The sequence below is a fragment of the Bos javanicus genome, chromosome X (assembly GCF_032452875.1).
Source record: "Bos javanicus breed banteng chromosome X, ARS-OSU_banteng_1.0, whole genome shotgun sequence".
NCBI lineage: Eukaryota > Metazoa > Chordata > Mammalia > Artiodactyla > Bovidae > Bos > Bos javanicus.
In genome coordinates this window covers 2421287-2447109 of record NC_083897.1, presented here as the reverse complement: position 1 = coordinate 2447109, position 25823 = coordinate 2421287, and the positions used below count along the sequence as shown (strand labels likewise).

The 25823-nt window shown below is 37.2% G+C and overlaps 1 protein-coding gene across 1 annotated transcript in view; it reads right to left on the bottom strand.

Annotated features, from left to right (window-relative positions):
* Positions 1-287: 287 nt before the first annotated feature.
* The window catches only part of WDR44 (WD repeat domain 44), a 93512-nt gene continuing 67976 nt past the window's right edge, over positions 288-25823 (bottom strand). The window contains exons 13-20 of the mRNA XM_061408323.1: positions 13990-14103; positions 9944-10066; positions 7447-7638; positions 7137-7238; positions 6805-6920; positions 5579-5706; positions 5047-5181; positions 288-1355 (exon numbers count right to left, since the gene is read on the bottom strand). Of these exons, the coding sequence (XP_061264307.1) occupies positions 1261-1355; positions 5047-5181; positions 5579-5706; positions 6805-6920; positions 7137-7238; positions 7447-7638; positions 9944-10066; positions 13990-14103 (1005 nt within the window). The 3' untranslated portion in view covers positions 288-1260. The remainder of the gene's footprint in view (positions 1356-5046; positions 5182-5578; positions 5707-6804; positions 6921-7136; positions 7239-7446; positions 7639-9943; positions 10067-13989; positions 14104-25823) is intronic.

The following is a 25823-nucleotide window of genomic DNA, read 5'->3' as shown; positions in this document are numbered from 1 at the left end:
GCTGATTAATATGGATATGATCATGTCTCCTCAGCTTCTCACTTACATACTGAAAACAACTGCAGTAAAGAATGTATAAGCATAGAGATGAACTGCTAGCAGTGTTCATTTTAGAACTAGAATTAAAAACTATTTTTCTTAAAGGTATGTAGCTAATACATTATAATTTAGGGGTCCAAAATGTGATCTCTGCTTGCTAAAAATCAAATTATAAAACACGACTTTTATTTTCTTACATTTCTCAAGTTACTGAAGTCATTGGAAAATAAAGTCACATGTTTAACAACTTTTGGCCACCAACTTTTAATAATACATATTTAATTTTCAGAAACATATGCTAACCATCAACAACATTATCAGGGTTCCATCAACCCCAGATGTTATTTCATTGGTACATTACATCAGTATTTACAAAGGCTTCCAAATTTAACAGCACAAAACAAAACAGCTTAATTTTTAAAACTACAATGCTTTAAAAAAATGTAAACAGTTCATTTTTACATTATTGTAAAAAAGAAGACTCACTCCTTAATGCGGCTTAATTTTTTTTAAGTGAGCAAAGCCTGGTGCTCATGGATAAAGAATGAAAAGAATTCTTTACATAGAAACATTGTGCTCCAGTGTGGCAAAAAAAAAAAAATTATATATACACATACAAAGAAAAGAATCTTAAGTCCACAATTTAGACCACACACACAAAAAAATCATCCCCAAATTGAGAAATGTATAAAAACCATTTACACATGGTTGTTGACCTACTGAAAACCTATATAACATTTTTAAAACAATAATTCAGTCAAAAGATACCACTTCTCTTAAAAATGAAATTTTGTGCAAAAGAAATTATTTAAGCTAGAAACAAGACACTCCTCCTCAATAAGAGGCCAAAAGAGCCACTGAAATAATTTAACTCTGTTAGATTTAGTGCATGTAACCAAAAGGCACACACATGTGATTAATATATTAATATATTTTCATGCAGAAACTGTGCATGTTCACAATTATATAACAAAAACACAAACGGAACAAAAGGGAAAGCCTAATGTTTGGCAATGTTATTCCAGCTACATTCCTTTTAGTCTATCAGTCCAGGGTTTACTAGATCATTAACATTGCCTCTCAAAAAATATATTATATTTGAACAACTTCCAATAAAAATTAAAAAAAAAAAGGATGTTAACCTGAAACACTATGATTTTTTTTTCAGTCCTGGTACATACAGAAACTTACTGATATGTTTATTTTAAATGTCATTTCAAATTAAGATAAATTTTTCCTTTTGTTAATAAACACTTTGATTGCTCCAGTGAAGTCAGCAGAGAGAAGAACTTCTGTGTTGTCTGTCTTCATAATACCTTAAAAGCATAAAAAAAAGTTTTTTATTGATTTCAAAGGAATATGAAGCCTACTGCCACAAGCTTGTCACATGCCCATGACCCTCCACCTCTGGGGTGGGAAGAACCTCTCCCCGCCTTTTCAGTCTGTTTCTTGGCTTGCTCCCATAATCCTTTCATCCTCCTGTATCTCTCCTCTCTGAGGCTCAATTCTACTTTACCTTGTCTTAGCTGCTCTTTTCCTGGCATAGGGAGATTATGGTCCCTTTGGGGCCTGGAAGCCTGGATTTAGTCCCAGGCAGCCAAGGCCTCTAAATTGTCTAATTCTTCATTTCATGGCAAGAGTGTGTGTGTGTGTTAGTCACTTAGTCATGTCCAACTCTTTGCGACCTGATGGACTACAGCTCACCAGGCTCCTCTGTCCATGGGATTCTCCAGGCAAGAAGAATACTAGAATGGGTTGCTGTGCCTTCCTCCAGGGGAATCTTCCTGACCCAGGGGTTGAACCTGGGTCTCCTGCATTGCAGGCACATTCTTTACTGTCTGGGCCATCAGAGAAGCCCTCACAGCAAGAGGCTAGTATATTATTCAGCCCCAGGACTGGAATGTTGGCAAGATGGGATCAGCTGGGCAAGTCTTTTGCTAACAGGGCTCACTAATAAGGTTGACAGTAAGGTTTACTGTACAGCAGACATACTGGAACTGCCATGAAATGAAGTATACATGATTGCTCTGTGAATGCTGACAACACCTTTTGCCTTTCCAGTCCATACTGAAGAACCATGTAGCTAAGCTGAATGGCAAAAATGCTTACCTCTTATGTTTGCTGGTAAAAACATTTAACAAACAAAATTCAGCGTTAACGATTATGCACAGGCAAAAATCGTAGACTTAAGAAGTGCTAATTTGTAAGGACGCAGATAATCCAAACTTTAAATGGAAAGTTGTGTACAGGATGAGTTAGACAAAATGGTTTCACTTAGATTTGCTAAAAACATATGCTAAGCCTTTGACTATTCCTAATACATTTTTCGTTTATCTCAAAGTACCATCATGCAGCAGAAGCAGCAGCAAACAACTGACAGATATCAGAGAGGCTGGAGAATAAAAGAAGTCATCATATATATAAATATGAAAATGCTTTATAAGATACTATATAATGAAGACAATAATATCTATTACACGCCAGGCATTTTGCTAGATGCATGTCTTATCTTTAATTCTTATCACAACCTTGTTTCTTTTTTTAGTTTTCAGCTTTATCTTTTTAAAAATTGAAGTATAGTTGATTTACAATATTGTGTTAGTTTCAGCTGTACATAAATATTTACATGAGCTTCCCACATGGCGCTAGTGGTACAGGACTCGCTTGCCAGTGCAGGTAGATGTAAGAGACATGGGTTCGACCCCTGGGTTGGGAAGATCCCCTGTAAGAAGGTATGGCAACCTACACCAGTATTCTTGCCCAGAAAACCCCACAGACAGAGAAGCCTGGCAGGCTGCAGTCCATAGGGTCGTACAGAGTTGGACACAACTGAAATGACTGAGCATGCACGCACATATATGTACATATATATTTTTTCCATTATAGGTTGTTATAAGATATTGAATATAGTTCCCTGTGCTATATAGTAAATCCTTGTTATTTATCTATTTTATATATGGTAGTGTGCATCTGTTAGTCCCATACTCATAATTTCTCCCTCTCCTCTTCCTTTTTGGTAACTGTAAGTTTGTTTTCTATGTCTGTGAGTCTGTTTCTGTTTTGTAAGTTCATTGGTACTATTTTTTAGATTTCATATATAAACGACATCATACTTATCTTTGTCTGTCTGACTTACTTCACTTAATATAATCGTTAGGTCCATCCATGTTGCTGCCAGTGGCATTATTTCATTCTTTTTAATGGGTGAGTAATATTCCTGTGTGTGTGTGTGTGTGTGTGTGTGTGTACTTTTGATTTGCATTTCTCTAATAATTAGTGATGAGTCAACTGGGGTCGCAAAGAGTCAGACATGACTGAGTGACTGAACTGAACTGAATAATTAGTGATATGGAACATCTTTTCATGTGCCTGTTGGCTATCTGTATGTCTTCTTTGAAGAAATGTCATTTAGGTCTTATGCCCATATCAAAACCTTATCAATGAGGTATTACCACCATTTTAAACATGAAGAAAATGGAAGCTTAAATAGTCAAATATGTCAGGAATAAAGAGGAGGGCAATCAGATATACTTTATGATCTCATACCCTGGGTTTGAGAGTATTCTTAGAATATACCTACACAGGTAGAAAACAGCAAACACAAATCTGAGTATGATCCAAAGTTGTGCCTCTTTAAAAAGGACCCAGCGAAGTAGTAACCGAACAATGTTAAATCGGTACGGTTTTGAGAAGTTTAAAAAAAGCACTTTCCATTTTTCCTCAAATAGTTTTAAAAGCTAGAACTTTCTGTGCAATGTGTAGGGGAAATGTACAGAGTGCAAAAAGGAATCACTGGACAAAAAAAAAAAAAGAAAAAACCCAACCAAACAACTTAATTTAGAAGACAGAAACAGGATTTGACTGTGAGGGAAAAAAATGAAAAGAAAAATTTCCAAGCATTTAGTAAAGGTATAATAATTCTGAGTTGGTTTATTTTTAAATCATGTAAATGAAAGAAGTGCTAGACTGAAGCTTGTCTTTGGTATCAAAATTTTGCTTCACAGACAGAAGAAATAGTGTATTTAGTGCAGTGTAGAGTGCAAACAATACCACAAGGGAAACTGCTTGAGATTAAATAAATATGCTTGAGAACTTTTAAATATTCAAATAATTTTAGAAGCACTCTTGGTACACTGTATGCATTGCTTTGTCTTTATAACACTCTTCAAGACCTGGTATAGTCTCTAAAGTGAGAAAACGCATTTACTAAAATATTCTGCAATTGATTATAACAATACAAACCATTTTTGTTAACAATTGGTCCAAATTCACATGGCTCTACCTTGTTCTTAAGAATTAACAGGAAAATCATTTTTATATAATTGGCACTCAGTACTACTTGATGGTTTCTTTTCACTTCCTAATCTGAGCATTTTATATAACTGAAAGTACTATTTGTTATTAAAGCCTTAGGACAGGCTTAGAGATATTGGGTTGGCCAAAAACTTCATTCAGGTTCTTCCATTGGCTGTTAGGGAAAAACTCAAACAAACTTTTTGGTCAACCCAAGAGCTATCTATGAGAAGCTTTAAATTTGTGGCAAGAGAAAAGAATATTGCTTTCATTTTGGTTTAACTCACTTATTCAGTAATTCTTTATTAAGCATCTACCATATGCAGGCAAGCACTGGGCTAGGCACTGGCACTACAACAATAAATAAAACACATAAAATCTGTGTCCTCACAGAGATGATACTGTAGTAGAAGAGAAAGGTGATATATTGTGTATATATTTATGTCTTGTTTGCATTTCTCTAAAGAGAACAACTGTTCATAAAAAATTACAACTTTTCAAAATTTTCATTTTTAATTCCCAGGTGAATTTAAGAGAAGTAAAACCTCTAAGAATTATGTTACCAAAACGTTTAGAAATGAATATCTGTCAACCATTATGTTGTATACAAGAAATATTCTTCATATTCATGAAGACCTCATAATACTCTTAGATCAATGAAGCTACTAAAGGCTGATCAGAGAGCATGAAGGACAAATAAACACAGGTACCTACCAGAGGGCATGGTTTCCAACACTTCGGCATCTTCACCTTTTTCATTTCCTTCTGATTTTTCAGATTGCACATCCAAAGACAACATCAAACTTGGGTTTGGAGCAAAGATAGCTGATGTAACAACTGCATTATGTGCTGTAAAAAAAATCAACTTTAGGATAACTAATAAGCTTGATTCTAAACATCAAGATAAAAAGTGTAATACGCAAAAAATATAATAGTGTATGTTATATACAAATATCTTTAGAAATGAACAGATAAGAAGTAACTCAGAACTATTTAAAACTCAAAAATATTTTCTTAAAAAAAAATACCCAAAACCACATACAAGTTCTGAGATTCCATGACTTCTCAAATTTTACACAAGTATAAGTTCTTCCTTGGTATAGAAAAGTCAAACAAAGCCAATACAAACTGAAAGCAGTTAAAACTGCCAAACTCTCTCTCTGAAATAATGCCTATATAAATTTACTTTTATCTTCATTTTAACTTTATTTATCTAAGAGACACACCAAACTGGGCATTTACTTACCTTTAATACCTTCCCAAAAGTCATTACGATCTCTCCTGACTGAAGTAAACTTGCTTAAGTCATGGTAAGTACTCCAGATATAAACATACTTATCTTCTGAGCCACTAACAAGGTAATTAAAATCATGGCTAAATTTAGGGAAGAAAGAAAAAGAATCAAAGTTGTGGGGCTTTTTAGGGGTCTCTCTCTATCAGAGCTTCCTAGTTTGAAACACCTAAGAAAACATCCAAGAGAACTTGCTGAAATACAGACTCCTAGCCTCACTTCAGAGGCCCTGAACATGTAGGGTTGACATGGGTGGCCACTGGCATTCATATGTTCATCAAAGTTCTAGGTAACTGCTGCTGGGTTAACCCACACTGGGAGGAATGCCTGTTGTTGCTGCTTTGTCTCTAAGTCATGTACGACCCTTTGTGACACCAGGCCTGCCAGGCTCCTCTGTCCATGGGATTTCCCCAGGCAAGAATACTGGAGTGGGTTGCCATTTCCTTCTCCAGGGGATCTTCCCCACCCAAGGATGGAACCTGTGTCTCCTGCATTGCAGGCAGATCCTATACCACTGAGCCACCAGGGAAGCCCTCAGGAGGAATGAATGTCTACTTAAGAGATAAAAGAGAGAAGCTGAATACTTTATTAATTAAATTACTGGGTAATTACTGGGCAGTTCAAGAAAAACGGAGAACTGGTAAGAAAAGGACTGAAATATGAAATAAAGAGGGCTATAAAGAAAGAAGACGTAAGTATTTCAGGAGAGCCTGTAGACCCTAAATTAAGAGTTCAAGTAATAATGACATGTAAAGGTGTACACAGGACATTGTACCTTACAGTCTCAAAATGTTTTATTAGTTTCTGTACTTAAAAGGCCAAGGGTGAGTGGTGGTGGGATAAATCTCCTCTTACAAAAGCACAAAGTACAAAAGCACAAATTCTGGAGCTGGGAGTCTTCTAATCCTGGCTCTGATATTACCAGTGTAACTTAAGGCAAATTACTTAATTTTCTGGATGTTGCTTCTTCATCAGCAGAGGAGGAGCAATTCTAACTCTACCAAACAGGTGGATAAGGTAAGTTCTGTATGATTGATAATATGAGATACCAGTTGTAAAAACCCAAAGTGACTAACACCACTATACATAAACATATAAACATAAGGTATAGATCAATGGAAAAGTGGGAGTAGGGGAGAAATATTCTGATCTCTATGGGGAATTCCTCATTGCTAATTTACCTGAAACTTGCTTTGATCTGGCTGCTGCTGTTGACATAACCCTTATACTTCATGGACAGCGACAAATCTCTAAGATCATATAGTCTGATTCTGGAGTCATTTGAGGTTACCAGTATCTAAAAACAAATCAAAGGAAAAGTTAAAAATACCACCATTTAATCTGTGTTAAGGGACAACTAAAAAAGGGTGTTACACAAATATAGAATATACCTCAAAACTAGAAAAAGCAATATCCCATAAGAAAGGAAATATATTCTTAGCCAAGATATGAAGAACTTACTTTCAGGAGTCTATATATAGTGTGGAGAGAGATGGTTTTGAACACTTAGTACCTTGTTTTCTCCAGGTAAAGGCTCAATGCCAGTAATTTTTCTTCCAACCTTGTTGCGCCCTCTGGTAGATCGGACATGTATCTGTGTGTGGTATTTCAAATGCTAAAAAGAAACCACAATTTAAAAAGATCAGAATTAGAACCTCAAAGATCATCTGAGCCAATTCACAGACAAACATGGTATTAATATTATTTGTCCCAATTTACACATAAGGCAGTTAAAGCCCAGGGAGGATACACCAACTTATTCCAAACCACAAAAGGGTCTTCTAAGTATTCAAGTATGTAATTTATACAAGATAGTCATTTACCTCTGTATCATAGAAAATACACCTGCCGTCATATGTTCCAATCACTGCATATTTGCCATTCTGACAGAAATTTGCAGCTGTGATCAATTTTGTTTGCCCATCTACTTCATTCCACAAAGCCACTTTTTTGTCAGGTATGTTCCAAAGGCGGAGCTTTCCATCCAACGACCCACTTAGAAAATACCTGTCATCCTAAAAAGGTGGCAAAAGAGGAAGCTTTCATTTTACCACATGAAGAAAAACTAATCAGCAAATCAATACATCAAGTCTATAAGGAATAAATGTTAAAATATGTATGATTTTATCTTAAAAGTATTAAAGTAAGCATTATTTTATTCATTAAAAATAACAATTAGAAACCTCAATATTCATTTTTGAGAAATGAGGTTCTAATCATTCTATCATATCATTAAACTGCTTTTCCCAAAGAATAGATGTTAACAGACAATAGAGAAAATATCATGTAGAAGTGTTCTGTGATCAAATAAGTTTGAGAAATTCTGGGTTCTCTGTTAATGCGCGTTCTGAATCTTGAATCACCGCCCTTCTGCGGGGGGTTGGCAGGGGGTCAGGTAGGGACACCTAGCAGGGCTAGCACCTTCAAGGAATGTCCGGAGACATTTCTGATTGTCACAAAATAGGGTGTGGGCGCTACTGACATCTAGTGGGTACAGACCAGAAATGCTGTTAAACATACTACACTGCACAAGACAGCCTTCCCTCTCTCTATAAAGAATTATCCAACCCAAAATGCCATTAGTGCCAAGGTTTAGAAACCTTGTTCTAAATTAAACCAGGCCTATTACAAAGTTGCTCTAATTTTTGGTAACATAAGAATTAAAGATAAAATAATTAGGATGCCAAAACATGAAACAGATTTTCTTTTCCACTCAAGATTATTATTCTTACCTACTTCTGAAGCCTGTCAAGGATAACCTTCATAGAATAAGTATCTTTACGGATATGGTATAGTAGGCTCAACTCAATGTATACCAGTAGAAGTGATGAACAAGTAAAAATACTTTATCTTGGTCTTAAAATTCAGAATTTTATTTATATACACATATACACATGTGTATATGTGTGAGTATCTCTATTTTGCTATTTCTTTTATAACCCTGCTTCCTTCCAGGTTACATTATTTGATACAGTCATATTTCCAAGGAAAATGTCAACATCACTCCATTCTTCCCTAGCCCCTCTCATAAACTCTCCAAGTAAGCAGAAGTTTTAGAAATAAGGCTTTTCAGTTTCTAAAATAAAACCAAATAAAGGTATAGGAAAATTGCTGACTAAACAGAAACCTTAATGATAAAGTACTACATGGATAACTATCAGCATCTAATACCCCTCTCTTTCTACTCTGATACATTATAGTTAAAATAGATGTGGGGGATTTTGTTCACAGTTGCTGACAGGGGTAAACCCATTCCTGCTGCATCCTTAGGTGACAGGATGGGGGTATTTTTCAGAAAGAAGCCTCAAGAGCTTGATGGTCAAACTGATATGGTGTTAACACAGATTAAACATCTTTAATTTTCAAAAGTTCTTAATCAAGTACTTTATTAATGCCTATGTTATAAGCCTGCCCAGGGAGGGAAATTATATTGAAAGACAAAAGTCATTCTTCTTTCTTAATCTGAGGAAAGAGAGAAAGAAATGTGAATATAATTGAAAGTCTCCATTAAAAAGACAATGGGTATTAACATATAGAGATGAGGACATGATTGGAAATGTAATCATATACACTAACATAGGGGAGGGAAAGTCAACGAAGGTCAGCTCAAGCCTTCCACTTATTTCAACCTAGCTGGTGAAGCAGCACCAACACATGACATCCCTTGTCCTTACAGCTGCAAAGAACTAAAGCTTCTCTAGCCTTATGCGTTTAGTGGATCTATCTTACAAGGGCATCAGATAGGTCTGGAGTCCATGATAGTAGACTTTTCTCCTTTAGTTGAAATCATACAAAATTCCTTCTGGAGGAAAGATATTATAGGATTTTCTACACTGAAAATGAGTAAGAGGAGATCTCAAGATGAACAATGTTTTCAGACGTGAAACAGGAGTTCAGCCTATCTTGTAATGAATTTTTGTTTTTGCCACTTTCAACCTTTTCTTTGTCTCTTCCCTTCCTGACTCTCTTACAAGTATTCCTGCCTATATGCTTCCCTTTCTTATTTACCTGCTGTCTTTTCGTCTTCCACCACCTCCAACCTCTCTCCTCTTTAATAGGATATCTTATTTATTTATACCCTGTAGGTTTTATTAAAGACTTGGGATGATTTTTCACTAGTGGGATGATTTTTCACTAGTATATTGATATTTAGACTATAATATTTCCAGTTCTTCTAATGCAGATTAGTACAATATTTAGTTCCTTTCTTATTTCTAAAGCAGAATGAAACATTAAGTTGCTGTAAACTATACGGCTATTAATAGTTTTTGGTCCCCTCACCTTCCTCATTAGTATAACAAAAAACATTTTAACACTTACTCTTGGATGGAAAGCTATGGCAGTGACAAAATCTATATGCTGAAAACAGCAAAGGCATTCTCTTCTGGAAATGTGCCATAATCTGACTGTTTTATCCATTGAAGAAGAAAGCAGAAAGTAGTTCTATGGAGAAATTGACATTGATTATTTTATCATCATATAAAAAATATTTACACCATAAAAGTGAACTTTTAGTTTTAGTACCTCAATAGTTTTGTTATTATTACTGTTATATGCAGCATCAGACAGCACAAAAAGATATCCAATTCACTTGGACAATCCCGTTTTTTCCCCAAATAGTTAAATACCATATTTCTTTGATCCTAAGACTTTTTCACATTACATATTCTGAAATGAGCATGAATCTTATGACTTCTACTGAAAGAAATTTGCAAGATGCCAAGAGAGGACCAGGGTGTGCCTTAGTCATTGGAGTCTGCACCTACTGGAAGTTAGCATCACTTTGGTTATATTCACATTGATAATACCAGCGAATTTTAACTTACATGAGTTTCCTAACTGTCACTTAACACGCCTTCAAAAAGATCACCGTCCAAAGCAGCATGGAAATAAAAAGTTATTGTGCACCTGTCACACCTCAGGCAAGAAAATTAGAGAGTAGAAATTGTCAAATGTCTCAGAATTTTCAAAGCTGGAAGAGGGTAGTGTAACTGACTTAGGCATTATGATGGCTCATCACCAGAAACCAAACATCTATTTGTCAAAAGCTTCCAGCTGGCAGAAGCTCTTTAATTTCTAAACACAAACCTATTTAAGGGAAGAACTATGAGTTATGCTGAACAAGGAAACTCAAATGAAATCTTAGTATTCTTTGGCATGAGTAAAGGTGCTAAACAAATTGAAATAATGATGATATTTACTGAGTACCTACAATATGCTAAACGTTGTTCTCAGCACTATACAGCAATCCTATGAGGCATGTACATTATTATCTGCTTTTGCAAATGAGAACACTAGGGTAGAGAGGTTAAATAATTTGTCTAAGACTATACAGCTTGCCAGTGGCAGAGCTGCAATTTGAACCCAGGTAGTCTGGCTCTAGGTCAGGCTCTAACCACTATACTACTGTGCAGAGTGCTTATGAAAAATGAGATGTTTTGTTATTTGCTTAAAGTAATAAAGACTATTTAATCTTTGAATGTAAAAAGACTAAGCACAAATATGGATTCAGATATGTTACTGTACTGATACATATATGCTATCTGGGCCAGTGGTAAAAAAAAAAAAGTATATTTTATGTGGTATACCTATTTTAAAATAAAGATATATCTTACAACTAAAAATACAACTTTGACAAGTTAAAAAAAGAGAAAAGAAAAAAATCTAAAAACCCAAAAACAAAAATAAAACCAAAATAATGGAGAAAATAGAATTTTCAAAGATTTACAATAACTTCTGAAACATCTAATAAATCTTTTTATTTTCAACGTCCACTCAGTTCCATAAGTTTTGAAGAGTATATACAGTTTGCTTTATATTTCCTTATATTTAATTAAATATAAATAATTATATTTAATACACTTATATTTAACAAATGTATAAAAACTAAATCTATGGTCTGCTGTTCATTAAAACTGAATTTATTCAATTCTTCCAACAGTCCATTGGTTTAAGTATACAAAAGAAAAACTAAGACATCCCTAAAAGTGAAGATGTCGAAGATGTGTTAAGACTGGTTCTATTATGCTAAGAGATTTTTGTTCAATAAATACTTATTAACTAAACAAAATTAAATAGTTTTCTTGAACTAAGCAAGGTCTTATGAGTCAGAAAAATTAGATTCAGATCTAGGTTCTACCCATAACTAGTTTTGTGATCTGGGATGGGTCAGAGGCCCCGTCTTCTAATCCACAATATGAAATAGCATCCACCTCATAACATTAACAAGGTAAATGTTAAAAAAAAAAAAAAAAAAAGAACTAACAAGGTAATTCTTGCTACCTGGCACAAAATAAATTTTCAACAAACAGAAAACCCCCTATAAATATCAACTGTGCTAGATACTGAAAGAAAGAACAGTAAAGAAAGTCAGACCCCTACTCTTGAGGGGCTTAGAATCTCATTGCCAATAAGACCTAGAAATGTACATACATAAATAGTTAAGTAAAAAGAAAGTTTAAGGGAAGAGCACACAGACAGATGAAGGCCTTAAGAACAAAACTAAGGTGTTCTGGAGAAGAAATTCTGCCTTAAGACTCCAGTATGACACCTGCTGTGCTTTCAAAGCCTGCCCTACAGATTTTAAACTTGCTTGGCCCCACAATCATGTGAGCCAATTCCTTAAAATAAACCTCCTGATGTATATATTTTCTCTTGGTTCTGTTACTCTGGAGAACCCGGACTGATACAGTGGTCAATGGAGAATTAATTTCTTCAGTTAGTTTTACATTTCACAAAAAATACTGGCTTGCTTTAAGACAGTAAAATGAGTGCAGGGTTCACAATTAGGTGCTTTGTACTTCTTGTTATAGATGAATATGATTATCAGATTTAAGGATACTTTATTTTTTTTTATATTTTTTTTCTTTAAATTTTTAAAAGAAAAATCCATCCTGAACCCTTAAACTTCCATCTTCTGACAACACAGATTTCATACAGGGTAGGGTGAAGGGGGAACAAAGGTACAACTGGGGCTCAGTTTAGAATTAGACTACCAGGTGAGGCCCAAGCTTGTTCCAGGAGGTTAGAGAAAGATGTTATGAAATACACCCATAATATCTAAACAAATATGATAGGAGTAGCAATTCATAAGTGGAGTGACTCAAAGCTGGAGCTCAGGGAAGCCTGACTCGCTAGTATGTGTACATGCTCAGTCATGTTCAACTCTTTGGAAGTCCACCAGGCTCCTCCATCCATGAGATTTTCCAGGCAAGAATACTAGAGCGGGTTGCCATTCTCTTCTCCAGGGGATCTTCCTGACTCAGGGACTGAACCCACATCTCTTGAATTGGCAGTCAGATTCTTCATCACTAAGCCACCTGGGAATCTGACTTGCCAATACATACCAGTGATATCTTTGTGATACATGAAGTTCTCCTGACATAGTTAAAATATATGGGCATTACCAGTATCCTTGCTAGTATTTTGCTAACTCAGATGACTTTTCTCAATTTAAGGCTTTTAAATATTACTTTCCCCCACAAATTCTTATTATATATTAGATTCTGATTACTGACAAATTTTAATACAAAGAAAGATACTGAATAATGCAAAAATTCCAAAAACGGCTTCATGTTTCAGATCTCTTAAAAGAAATTTAAAATAGCTCTTAAAATTTTTGCAAACTTCTAAGATATTTGATTGGTGGCAAAATAGCCCCCTACTCCTAAAATAATCTTGCTCTAAGGAAAAAAATGGAGAAGGCAATGGCACCCCGCTCCAGTACTCTTGCCTGGAGAATCCCATGGACAGAGGAGCCTGGTGGGCTGCAGTCCATGGGGTCGCTAAGAGTTGGAGACGACTGAGTGACTTCACTCTTTTCACTTTCATGCACTGGAGAAGGAAATGGCAACCCACTCCAGTGTTCTTGCCTGGAGAATCCCAGGGACAGGGGAGCCTGGTGGGCTGTCGTCTCTGGGGTCCCAGAGTCGGACACGACTGAAATGACTTAGCAGCAAGGAAAAAAAAGCATAAAATGAAGATTTGTAGAATATAATTGTTAAACCTAAATTAATAATTTCATGAAGGTAGCAGACTAGCTCCAAAACAGTCTTGACCGGCTAGGTCAGACTTCATCTTTGTAGTTGAAGTCATACGCATTTTGCTGAGGATAGTTATTTTGCAAAAATACTTTATAAAAGAAGCAAGAAGTATATAGACAGATCCAGATAGAAGCTGTTAAGTAATATAAACATTTTCTTATTGAGCCTAATCTATCATTTCTCTTTTTTAATTTCAATTAATTTGTAACTCCCACAAAATAGCTACAGACATTCGGACTTGATGGTGACAATCATACAAATAAAACATTTGTTCCTATCCTAAAAAGTTATACAGAATACAAAATTCAAATAAGAATTTCTTACTTTAGACCAGGAAAGATCAAGGAGATCAGCAGTATGTCCTTTATATTTGCAAAATGGCCGTTGTCGAAATGGTGCATTTTTATCATCAGGGTCTTCGTCAGTTCCACTGCATACCTATTTAGACATGAAAACAAATGTTAAAACTAGAAAAACAAAAGCTTCATACTCTTTCCTCCCTATTTGTTTTCTCTTCGTTTTGTATGATGTTTAACTGAAATTTTGACCCACTAAAACCCAACTCTTCTTTATGTTGAATCTACTACTTACTACTTCCTCACCTCCTTGTCCTAATAAACCAGGATCATCCTTAAAAACATTGTGCTATTGCAATCTTTCCCTCTCTAACAAAGCTCTCACTTTTTTTTTTTTTTAGCATCTGTTCCTTTAGGAGAGATGGGAGCAAATACCAGGGGATGATCACGGGCTTAATAAAGGACAGAAATGGTAGGGACCTAACAGAAGCAGAAGATATTAAGAAGAGGTGGCAAGAATACACAGAAGAACGGTAAAAAAAATATCTTCATGACCCAGATAATCACGATGGTGTGATCACTCACCTAGAGCCAGACATCCTGGAACGTGAAGTCAAGTGGGCCTTAGGAAGCATCACTATGAACAAAGCTAGTGGAGGTGATGGAATTCCAGTTGAGCTATTTCAAATCCTGAAAGACGATGCTGTGAAAGTGCTGCACTCAACATGCCAGCAAATTTGGAAAACTCAGCAGTGGCCACAGGACTGGAAAAGGTCAGTTTTCATTCCAATCCCAAAGAAAGGCAATGCCAAAGAATGCTCAAACTGCGGCACAATTGCACTCATCTCACACGCTAGTAAAGTGATGCTTAAAATTCTCCAAGCCAGGCTTCAGCAATATGTGAACCGTGAACTTCCAGATGTTCAAGCTGGTTTTAGAAAAGGCAGAGGAACCAGAGATCAAATTGCCAACATCCACTGGATCAGTGAAAAAGCAAGAGAGTTCCAGAAAAACATCTATTTCTTCTTTATTGACTATGCCAAAGCCTTTGACTGTGTGGATCACAATAAACTGTGGAAAATTCTGAAAGAGATGGGAATCCCAGACCACTTGACCTGCCTCTTGAGTAACCTATATGCAGGTCAGGAAGCAACAGTTAGAACTGGACATGGAACCACAGACTGGTTCCAAATAGGAAAAGGAGTACGTCAAGGCTGTATATTGTCACCCTATTTAAATTTAACTTATATGCAGAGTATATCATGAGAAACGCTGGGCTGGATGAAGCACAAGCTAGAATCAAGATTGCCGGGAGAAATATCAATATCCTCAGATATGCAGATGACACCACCCTTATGGCAGAAAGTGAAGAGGAACTAAAGAGCCTTTTGATAAAAGTGAAAGAGGAGAGTGAAAAAGTTAGCTTTAAAGCTCAACACTCAGAAAACTAAGATCATGGCATCCGGTCCCATCACTTCATGGGAAATAGATGGGGAAACAGTGAAACAGTGGCTGACTTTATTTTTCTGGGCTCCAAAATCACTGCAGATGGTGATTGCAGCCATGAAATTAAAAGATGCTTATTCCTTGGAAGCAAAGTTATGACCAACCTAGACAACATATTAAAAAGCAGAGACATTACTTTGTCAACAAAGGTCCATCTAGTCACAGCTATGGTTTTTCCAGTGATCATGTATGGATGTGAGAGTTGGACTATAAAGAAAGCTGAACACTGAAGAATTGATGCTTTTGAACTGTGGTGTTGGAGAAGACTCTTGAGAGTCCCTTGGACTGCAAGGAGTTCCAATCAGTCCATCCTACAGGAGATCAGTCCTGGGTGTTCACTAGAAGGACTGATGTTGAAGCTGAAACTCCAATACTTTGGCCACCTGATGTGAAGAGCTGACTCATTGGAAAAGACCCTGATGCTGGGAAAGATTGAGGGCAGGAGGAGAAGGGGACGGGAGAGGATAAGATGGTTGGATGGCATCATCAACTCAATGGATATGGGTTTGGGTGGACTCCGGGAGTTGGTGAGGGACAGGGAGGCCTGGTGTGCTGTGGTTTATTTGGTCGTAAAGAGTTGGACATGACTGAGCAACTGAACTGATCACGATTGGTTTAAGCTAATTAAAATGAGCTCACTCTCTTTTCCACCAATGATTGGTTTAGGCATAAGCATATGGTAGAATTTTCATCAATAAAACATGAGGGCAGGTTGTTTGCAGATGAGGAGATAGAGAGGCTTCTAGAAAGATTTCCTCACTCTTAAAAAGGAGTATTCTAAAGGGACCTTCCTCTTTTCTGCCTCTGAACACTGCTGTCTGTATGTGACAGTAAGTCACCAAGACAGTAGCAGTCATCTTACTACCATGAGGGGACCAAGTTAAAGAGAAGAACAGATAATGAACAGCAAAGCAGGAGGATGGAAGGACTTTCTGTCTCTGATGATGTAACTGAGCTGCTGAATTAACTAACTCTGGAGCTGCCTTACTTCCAGACTGGCTGCCTTATTGTTTAAGACACTTTCAGTTGAATTTCTGTTATTTGAAGTCAAAAGCATCCTGACAGGTAGAGGTGGGTAGAAAATAATGCCATGCATGTTTGCCATGCATTTAGTTTGCAATATGCTTTTGTATTTATTATCTGAGTGAATCCCAACAACTCTGTGAGGTAGGTATTACCATTATGAAGATGAAGAATTAACAAAAAATTGAGGCTCAAAGAGGTAAAAATAATATATTAAAAGTCACACAGCCACCTGTAAACAGCAGAACCAAAGCATGTAACTGTAAGTCCAGAGGTTGGTCCTCGTATGTTTTAGAGGATGTTGCTTGAGCAAAAATACAGGTTAGCTAAGACTTGTATATTTAGGGAAGGGTAGGTAGGATAATGAGGAGGGAGAAAAACTTGTATGCAAAAAAGTAGGGGATTAGGACAGAAAGGTACTTTGAGACCAGATCATAAAGACCCCTGGATTTGCAGTTTAAAATTTCAGACATTCTAAGGATACGGGGAACCAAGACAAGTTTCTGAAAAGAAAAAAATAACATGATCTGACTGGGACTTTAGAAAGAGAATTCTGGGTAATAACATAAAAGGTGGTTTGGAAAGAGAGTTGGGGTAGGAAGAGCAGTCAGTAAGTTTAAGAGTAATGAGGGCTTAAATAGGATGGTGGCCATGAGGACAGAAAGAAACTACTCCTGCCAGCTGTTAACAATTTTACAGGTTATAAAAACATCCTCACATCCACTGTGGAGGGAGACCAACAATATCAATGCCCTGACCCTTTGCCAAACACTCCTAATGCTGAATGACTACAGCTACTTCCTCTAATTTTACTGTCAGATTAGCGAGCACCAGGGGAAGACACAAAACAAAACAGGCTTCTTGCCCTGTTACATCAAATTCAACTTTATGTTTAATAATCCTTTTCATTTAACTAACTCCTTAGTGTACTGCCCCTAGCCATGATTCCAGGTCTCTTTTTTTCTCCTTAAACATCCATTTTCTTTCATGTATATCTGAATCACTTTGCTGTATACCTGAACCTATCACAACATTGTTAATCAACTATACTCCAATATAAAGTTAAAAAAACAGCCATTTTCTTTCCCTTGTATTCTACATATTTTTTAAATACTTCATGTATTTTTGATTATAAAGTAATACATACTCAGTATACACAAATCAGAAAGCATAGAAAGTAGAAAAACTAAGTTGGCCATCTTTAATCTTTCATTTTTTAAAAATATAATTGCAATCATATTGTACACATGACTTGGGCTTCCCTGTTGGCTCAGTGATAAAGAACCTTCCTGCGAATCCAGGAGACGTGGGTTTGATCCCTGGGTCAGAAAGATCCCCTGGAGAAGGAAATGGCAACCCACTCCCGTATTCTTGCCTGGGAAATCCCATGGACAGAGGCACCTTGGTGGGCTGAAGTCCATGGGGTCCCAAGAGAGTTGGACAAGACTGAGCAACTAAACAACATGTGGTTCAGTATCTTCCTTTTATTTTACATGAGCACCTTCCATATTTCACTCTTTGGAAACACCTACTAGTTGCATATGGATGTATCATAATTTAATCATTTCCAATTTGTTGGTAATTTAGACATTTTCAACTTTTTGTGAAATAAACAGCAAATCAACAAACGTCCTGGAAAAAAAAAACAAAACAAACAAACGTCCTGGAACATGAATCTTTATCCCCATTTTATTATTTGTTTATCCTAACAGAAGTTTCAAAAGGCTTAAACCGGAGATTTGTATAGTATCTTCTGTAGTCTTAACGTGTACATGTGTGTTAGTCGCTCAGTCGTGTCTAATTTTTTGCGACCCCATGGACTGTAGCCTGCCAGGTTCCTCTGTCCACGGAATTCTCCAGGCAAGAATACTGAAGTGGGTTGCCATTTCCTTCTCCACAAAAACTGGGTGCCTGGGCCCCTGCTGGGGACCTTCTCCTGTAGTCCTAATAAAATCAGGTAAATTTACTGAAGAAAATTTTAGAAATACAGAGAAATATAAAGAATCAAATAAAAATGACCTAAAACCCTATCACTTAGAGGTAACTACTAGTTACAATTTATATTTCCTTTAAATTTTAAAATCTATAAATATTTATAGATATTTTTAGTCAAGATTGGGATAATATATCTAACTTTTCATTCTGCTCTTTTCACTATACATTTAGGATATTTTTTAATGGCATTAAATAATCTTTGAAAAGAATTTAAGGACTGCAACATAATAATCTATTACACTGTATAGATTATACCACAGTTTTTATTTTCCAACCATAAAAATTTCATTTGTTGAAATTTTAGCTATTTTGAAAACAAAAATCCTTTTACTTAAATCTTTGGGCATATATGATTATTTCTTTATGATATATTTTAAAAGGCAGAATTACCAAATGAAATCTTATATATTTTATCTATATCTCTCTGAATAGATATATATATATGTAGAGAGATATTTTTCTCTCTATGTAAATATAATGTATATATTAAACCTTATTATGAATATTCCAAATATACACAGAAGTAGATAAAATAATATACAGTAAAATAAACTCCATGCATCCATCGCCTTCTTTAATGATTATCAACATTTTATTCATCTTGTTTTATCAATCTTCCCACTTTTATGTATTTGCTTTTTTTTGCTGGAGCAGTAAGATCTAAACATCATTTTATCAGTAAATATTCTATACGTATCTCTAACTAACAATCTCTCTTTTAAATATAATTATCATTACATTATCATACCTAAAAATACCATTTGTATCATCTAATATCTAATTTATATCTAAACATCCTGATTATATAAAAATGTCATTTTAAAGTTAGATTGCTTTGAAAATTTGTTAACATTTTGATATTTATTAACACTTACTATATACCAGGTATGGTATATAACTTGAATGCCAAAATAAATATTTCAAATCTACATACAATCTATTCTCAGTATTTAAGTCAGAATAAGCCTTTTAAAATATGTCAGACTATGTCATTCTCTGTTCAAAAACTCTGCATCGGCTTCTTTCTCAGAGTAAAAGCCAAAGTCCTTGCAGTGGCCTACATATTATGGCTGCCCCATCTGTACCTCCATGACTTCATTTTCCACTACTTTTCTCTTGCTCACTTGCTCCAACTACCCAGGCCTCAATGCTATAATTACTGAACATACCAGAACTCCTGCCTTTTCACTGTTTCACATGCTGCTGTTCCCTCTACCTGGAATGTTCTTCTCCTCCACGTAGCCAGATAGATGATCCCTCTCTCACCTCCTTCAAGTTTTCCTCAAATGACAACTTCTCAATGAAGCTTTGCTTGTCCACTGTATTTACCTCCCATCACCCCACTTGGTTTTATTTTTTTTCCATGAAACTTTCACCTTCTAATATATTACAAAATTTACTTGTTTTGTTTCTCTGTCTTCAACCACGAGAGTAAGTTTCATAAAAACAGATTTTTTTGCTTTCTTTTATTCACTACTATATCCCCAGCCTTCATGGATCATAGCCTTGTCATGGAGAAGGGGCTTGCATAACTCAATGAAGCTCTGAGCCATGCTGTGCAGGGTCACCCAAGAAAGACGGGTCATAGTAGAGAGTTCTGACAGAATGTGGTCCACTGGAGGAGGGAATGGCAAACCACTCCAGTGTTCTTGGTGTGAGAACCCCATTAATAGAAACAGTATGAAAAGATAGAAAGATATGACACCAAAAGATGAGTGCCTCCCCCCACCTCCCTGCAGGTCAGAAGGTGTCCAATATGCTACTGGGAAGAGTGGAGGGCAATTACTGCTGCTGCTGGTGCTAAGTTGCTTCAGTCGTGTCTAACTCTGTGCGACCCCATAGACGGCAGCCCACCAGGCTCCCCTGTCCCTGGGATTCTCGAGGCAAGAACGCTGGAGTGGGTTGCCATTTCCTTCTCCAATGCATGAAAGTGAAAAGTGAAAGTGAAGTCGCTCAGTCATGTCCGACTCTTCGCGACCCCATGGACTGCAGCCCACCACGCTCCTCTGTCCATGGGATTTTCCAGGCAAGAGTACTGGAGTGGGGTGCCATTGCCTTCTCTGGGCAATTACTAATAGCTCCAGAAAGAAAGAAGTGGCTGGGCCAAAGTGGAAATGATGTTCAGTTGTCGATGTGCCTCGTGGTGAAAGTAAAGTTCAATGCTGTAAAGAAAAATAGTGTGTAAGAAGCTAGAATGTTAGGTTCATGAATCAAGGTAAATTGGATGTGATCAAGCAGGAGATAGCAAGAGTGAACATCAATATCTTAGTAATCAGTGAACAAAAGTGAATGGGAATGGGCCAATTTAATTCAGATGGCCATTATATCTACTACTGTAGGCAAGAATCCCATAGAAGAAATGGAGTAGCCATCATGGTCAACAAAGAGTTTGAGATGTAGTACTTGGGTGCAATCTCAAAAATGACAGAATGATCTCAGTTCATTTCTAAGGCAAACCACTCAACATCACAGGAATCCAAGTCTATGCCCCAACCACTGATGTTGAAGAAGCTGAAGTTGACCAGTTTTATGAAGACCTACAAGCCCTTTTAGAACCAACATCTAAAAAAAAAAAAAAAAAAAAAAAATATGTCCTTTTCATCATAGGGAATTGGAATGCAAAAGCAGGAAGTCAAGAGATACCTGGAGTAACAGCCAAGTTTGGCCTTGGTGTACAAAATGAAGCAGGGCAAAGGTTAACAGAATTTTGTCAAGAGAACACACTGGTCATAGCAAACATACTCTTCCAACAACACAAGAGACGACTCTACACATGGACATCACCCAATGGTCAATACTGAAAACAGACTGATTACATTCTTTGCAGCCAAAGATGGAGACGCTCTACACAGTCAGCAAAAAGAAGATTTAGAGCTGACTGTGGCTCAGATCATGAGCTCCTTATTGCAAAATTCAGGCTTAACTGAAGAAATTAGGGAAAACCATTAGGTCATTCAGATATGACCTAAATCAAATCCCTAATGATTATATAGTGGAAGTGACAAACAGATTCAAGGGACTAGATCTGGTACACAGAGTGCCTAAACAACTATGAACAGAGGTTCATAACACTGTACAGTAGGCAGTGACCAAAACAATCACCAAGGAAAAGAAATACAAGTAGGTAAAGAGGTTGTCTGAGGAGGCTTTACAGATAGCTGGGAGGTGAAAGGCAAGGGAGTAAAGGAAAAATATACCCAACTGAATGAAGCATTCCAGAGAATAGCAAGGAGAGATAACAGGCCTTCTTCAATGAAAGTACAAAAAAGTAGAGGAAAACAACAGAATGGGAAAGACTAGAGACCTCGTCAAGAAAACTGGAGATACCAAAGGAACATTTCATGCAAGGATGGGCAAATAAAGGACAGGAAATGTAATGACCAAACAGAGGCAAAAGAGACAAAGAACAGGTGGCAAGAATACACAGAACTATACAAAAAAGGTCTTAAGGACCTGGATAACCATGATGGTGTGGGCACTCACCTAGAGCCAAACATCCTGGAGTGTGAAATCAAGGGGGCCTTAGGAAGCATTACTATGAACAAAGCTAGTGAAGGTGATGGCATTCCAGTTGAGTTATTTAAAATCCTAAAAGGTGATGCTGTTAAAAGTGTTGCATTCAAAATGTGAGCAAATTTGGAAAACTCAGCAATGGCCACAGGACTGGAAAAGGTCAGTTTTCATTCCAATCACAAAGAAGGACAGTGCCAAACTACCATACAGTTGTGCTCATTTCACGTGCTACTAAGTTTACGCTCAAAATCCTTCAGCTAGGCTTCAACAGTATGTGAACCAAAAACTTCCAAATGTACAAGCTGGGTTTGGAAAAGGCAGAGGAATTGAGATCAAATTGTCAACATTCACAGGATCACAGAGAAAGCAAGGGAGTTCCAGAAAAACATCTGCTTCATTGACTGTGTGAAAGCCTTTGTCTGCGTGGATTACAACAAACTGTGGAAAATTCTTCAAGAGATGAGAATACCCCTTACCTGCCTCCTGAGAAACCTGTATTCAGGTCAAGAAGCAACAGTTAGAAGCAGACATGAACAACAGACTGGTTTCAAATTGGGAAAGGAGTAGGACAAGGCTGTATATTGTCACCCTGCTTAGTTAACTTATACGCACAGTACATCATGTGAAATGCCAGACTGGATGAATCACAAGCTGGAATCAAGATTGCTGGGAGAAATATCAATAACTTCAGATATGAAGATGACACCACCCTTATGGCAGAAAGTGAAGAGGAACTAAAGAGCCTCTTGATGAAGGTGAAAGAGGAGAGTGAAAAAGCTGGCTTTAAACTCAACATTCAAAAAACTAAGGTCATGGCATCTGGTCCCATCACTTCATGGCAAATAGAAGAGGCAAAAGTAGAAGCAGCAACACATTTTATTTTCTTGGGCTCCCAATATCACTGAAGAAAGTGACAGCAGCCATGAAATTCAAAGATACTTGCTCCTTGGAAGGAAAGCTATGACAAACCTAGACAGCATATTAAAAAGCAGAGACATTACTTTGCCAGTAAAGGTCCATATAGTCAAAGCCGTGGTTTTTCCAGTAGTCATGTAAAGATGTGAGAGTTGGACTGGAGAGAAGGCTGAGCGTCAAATAATTAATGCTTTTGAATTATGGTTTTAAGACTCTTGAGAGTCCCTTGGACAGCAAGGAGATCAAACCAGTCAATCCAAAAGAACAACCCTGAATATTCATTAGAAGGACTGATGCTGAACCTGAAGCTCCAATATTTTGGCCACTTGATGCAAAGAGCCAACTCCTGGGAAAAGATGCTGGGAAAGACAGAAGACAAAAGAAGAAGGCAGTAGAGGATGAGATGATTAGATAGCACCAACTCAATGGATATGAATTTGAGCAAACTCTGGGAGATAGTGAAGGACAGGGGAGCCTGGCTTGCTGCAGTCCATGGGCTTGCAAAGAGTCGGACATGACTTAGCAACTGAACAACAACAGATGCCCAATAAGTATTTGCTGACTAAATGAAGACACAGTACCAGACCTTCAGATGCCAACTACTGGAGCATAATGGTTAACAGCATTAGATCTAAAGACAAATGAGAGAAGTGAAAGTGTTAGTCGTTCAGTCATGACCAGCTTTTTTTTGACCCCATGGAGTGTAGCTCTCCAGGCTCCTCTATCCGTGTGATTCTCCAGGCAAGAAGACTTGAGTGGGTAGCCATTCCCTACTCCAGGGGATCTTTCTGACCCAGGGATTGAACCCGGATATTCTCATTGTAGGCAGATTCTTTACAATCTGAGCCACCAGGGAAGCCCAAACGACTGATTAGAGCTGGGTTCTAATTCTGGTACTGTATCTACCTACTGTGTAAAATTGGTATATTACTCAATATCTCTAAGCCTTCTTTTCTTCATCTGTAAAACAGGGTTCTTAACAGTATTTCACAACAGTACCAGGATTGCTGTGAGGTAAAGTAAGACATAAAATGTACTTAGTAAAGTACATGGCACAGAGTAAAGGCTCATAAAATGTTAGCTGGTGTTACATAAATTGATACAGTATATAGTAAATGCTTTTAACAGAACTACAGGTAAAGTACCATGGGAACAGTGAGGGAGCACTGATTAAATTAGTTGAAGCAAGGAATGTTTCAGTGAGGAGAAAAGTCTTAAATGAATTTCCCAGGCAAAAGGGGAAAAGCATATGTAAATACACGGAATCAACAAAGGGTCTGACATTTGTGTTGGGGCATGAACAACCAAGTGGCTCAGAACATAAGGTTTGGGAGAGGGAAGGGTTGGAAGTAACAGTGAGAGCTGAGGTCAGGCTGATCTCTGAAAGACTGAGTCATCTAAGGAATGTAGACTCAATCCTATAGGAAAAAAAAGAGAGCCAAAAGGAGTGCTTAAACAGTAGAGTAACATGATCAGGTCCGTCCAGTCAAGGCTATGGTTTTTCCAGTGGTCATGAATGGATGTGAGAGTTGGACTGTGAAGAAAGCTGAGCGCTGAAGAATTGATGCTTTTGAACTGTGGTGTTGGAGAAGACTCTTAAGAGTCCCTTGGACTGCAAGGAGATCCAACCAGTCAGTCCATCCTAAAGGAGATCAGTCCTGGGTGTGCTTTGGAAGGAATGATGCTAAAGCTGAAACTCCAGTATTTTGGCCACCTCATGCGAAGAGTTGACTCATTGGAAAAGACTCTGATGCTGGGAGGGATTGGGGGCAGGAGGAGAAGGGGACGACAGAGGATGAGATGGCTGGATGGCATCACCAACTCGATGGACGTGAGTTTGAGTGAACTCCGGGAGTTGGTGATGGACAGGGAGGCCTGGTGTGCTGCAATTCATGGGATCACAAAGAGTTGGACACGACTGAGCGAATGAACTGAACTGAACATGATCAGATTTGTTTTACAGGAAACTAATTCTGCTGGCAGTGTGGATCAAAGAGTGGAATCTGGGAGAACAGCTATAATGGTCCAGGTAAGAGATAAAGGCCTGGATTGTAGCAGTGGAAATGATAGGAATGGCCAGATTCCAAAGACATTTCTGAGATTAGGTGGACAGGATATGGTAAATGAGTAGACACTGAAAGAGACAAGAGAATGAAAAGTGATCACAGCTTCTAACTCAGGAGATGACATATTTATTAAACAACAACCTGATATCAAGTATGTAGACCATCAAAGGAGTGATTTTCTCAGGAAAATGGTAATTCTGTTTTGGGCATATATTATCATTGTTGATATCTGTCTTCTCCCACACATTGCTCATTGGCATGAAGTATCCACTGCATCTTTATATTTTTAGTGCCTAACACATTTTTGACATTTAATAATTGTTTGTTGACTGAACCAAATATAAACTACTGTGCATTTTTAATAAAATACTGCATGTGTACAATTTCACAAAAATTTCCTCTCACTTTCTTATAGTTAAGTCCTTTCATCCAAGTTTTAGACTCTAATGATTTTGAAGGGGATCAGAATGTCACCCCAAAACATGCCCCTTTGCCTAGGATTATTTTGAGCTGAAGGCAACTGAGAAGAAACAGAGACAAGAAAAAACATCTGCCCTCCTCCCTTCTACTTGAAAGCAGAGCATAAAATGCCCTTTGTGAATGTGTCTCCCCCTCACCTCTCCGTTACCAGGAAGGAGAGAATCAATCTTATCTGCCTAAACAGAATCTTAGTAAATAACCATTACCTTCCATTAGTTTCCCCAACAGATTTACCTTCTCACAATTTACTGCCCCTAAAAGCCTAAACTCCTTTTTATTTATCTTGTCACTTTTCCACTAACTTTGCTCTTTGTTAAAATGATATATAAGCTCCTGTGTATAACAGCTTTTTGGGGTCTTCACT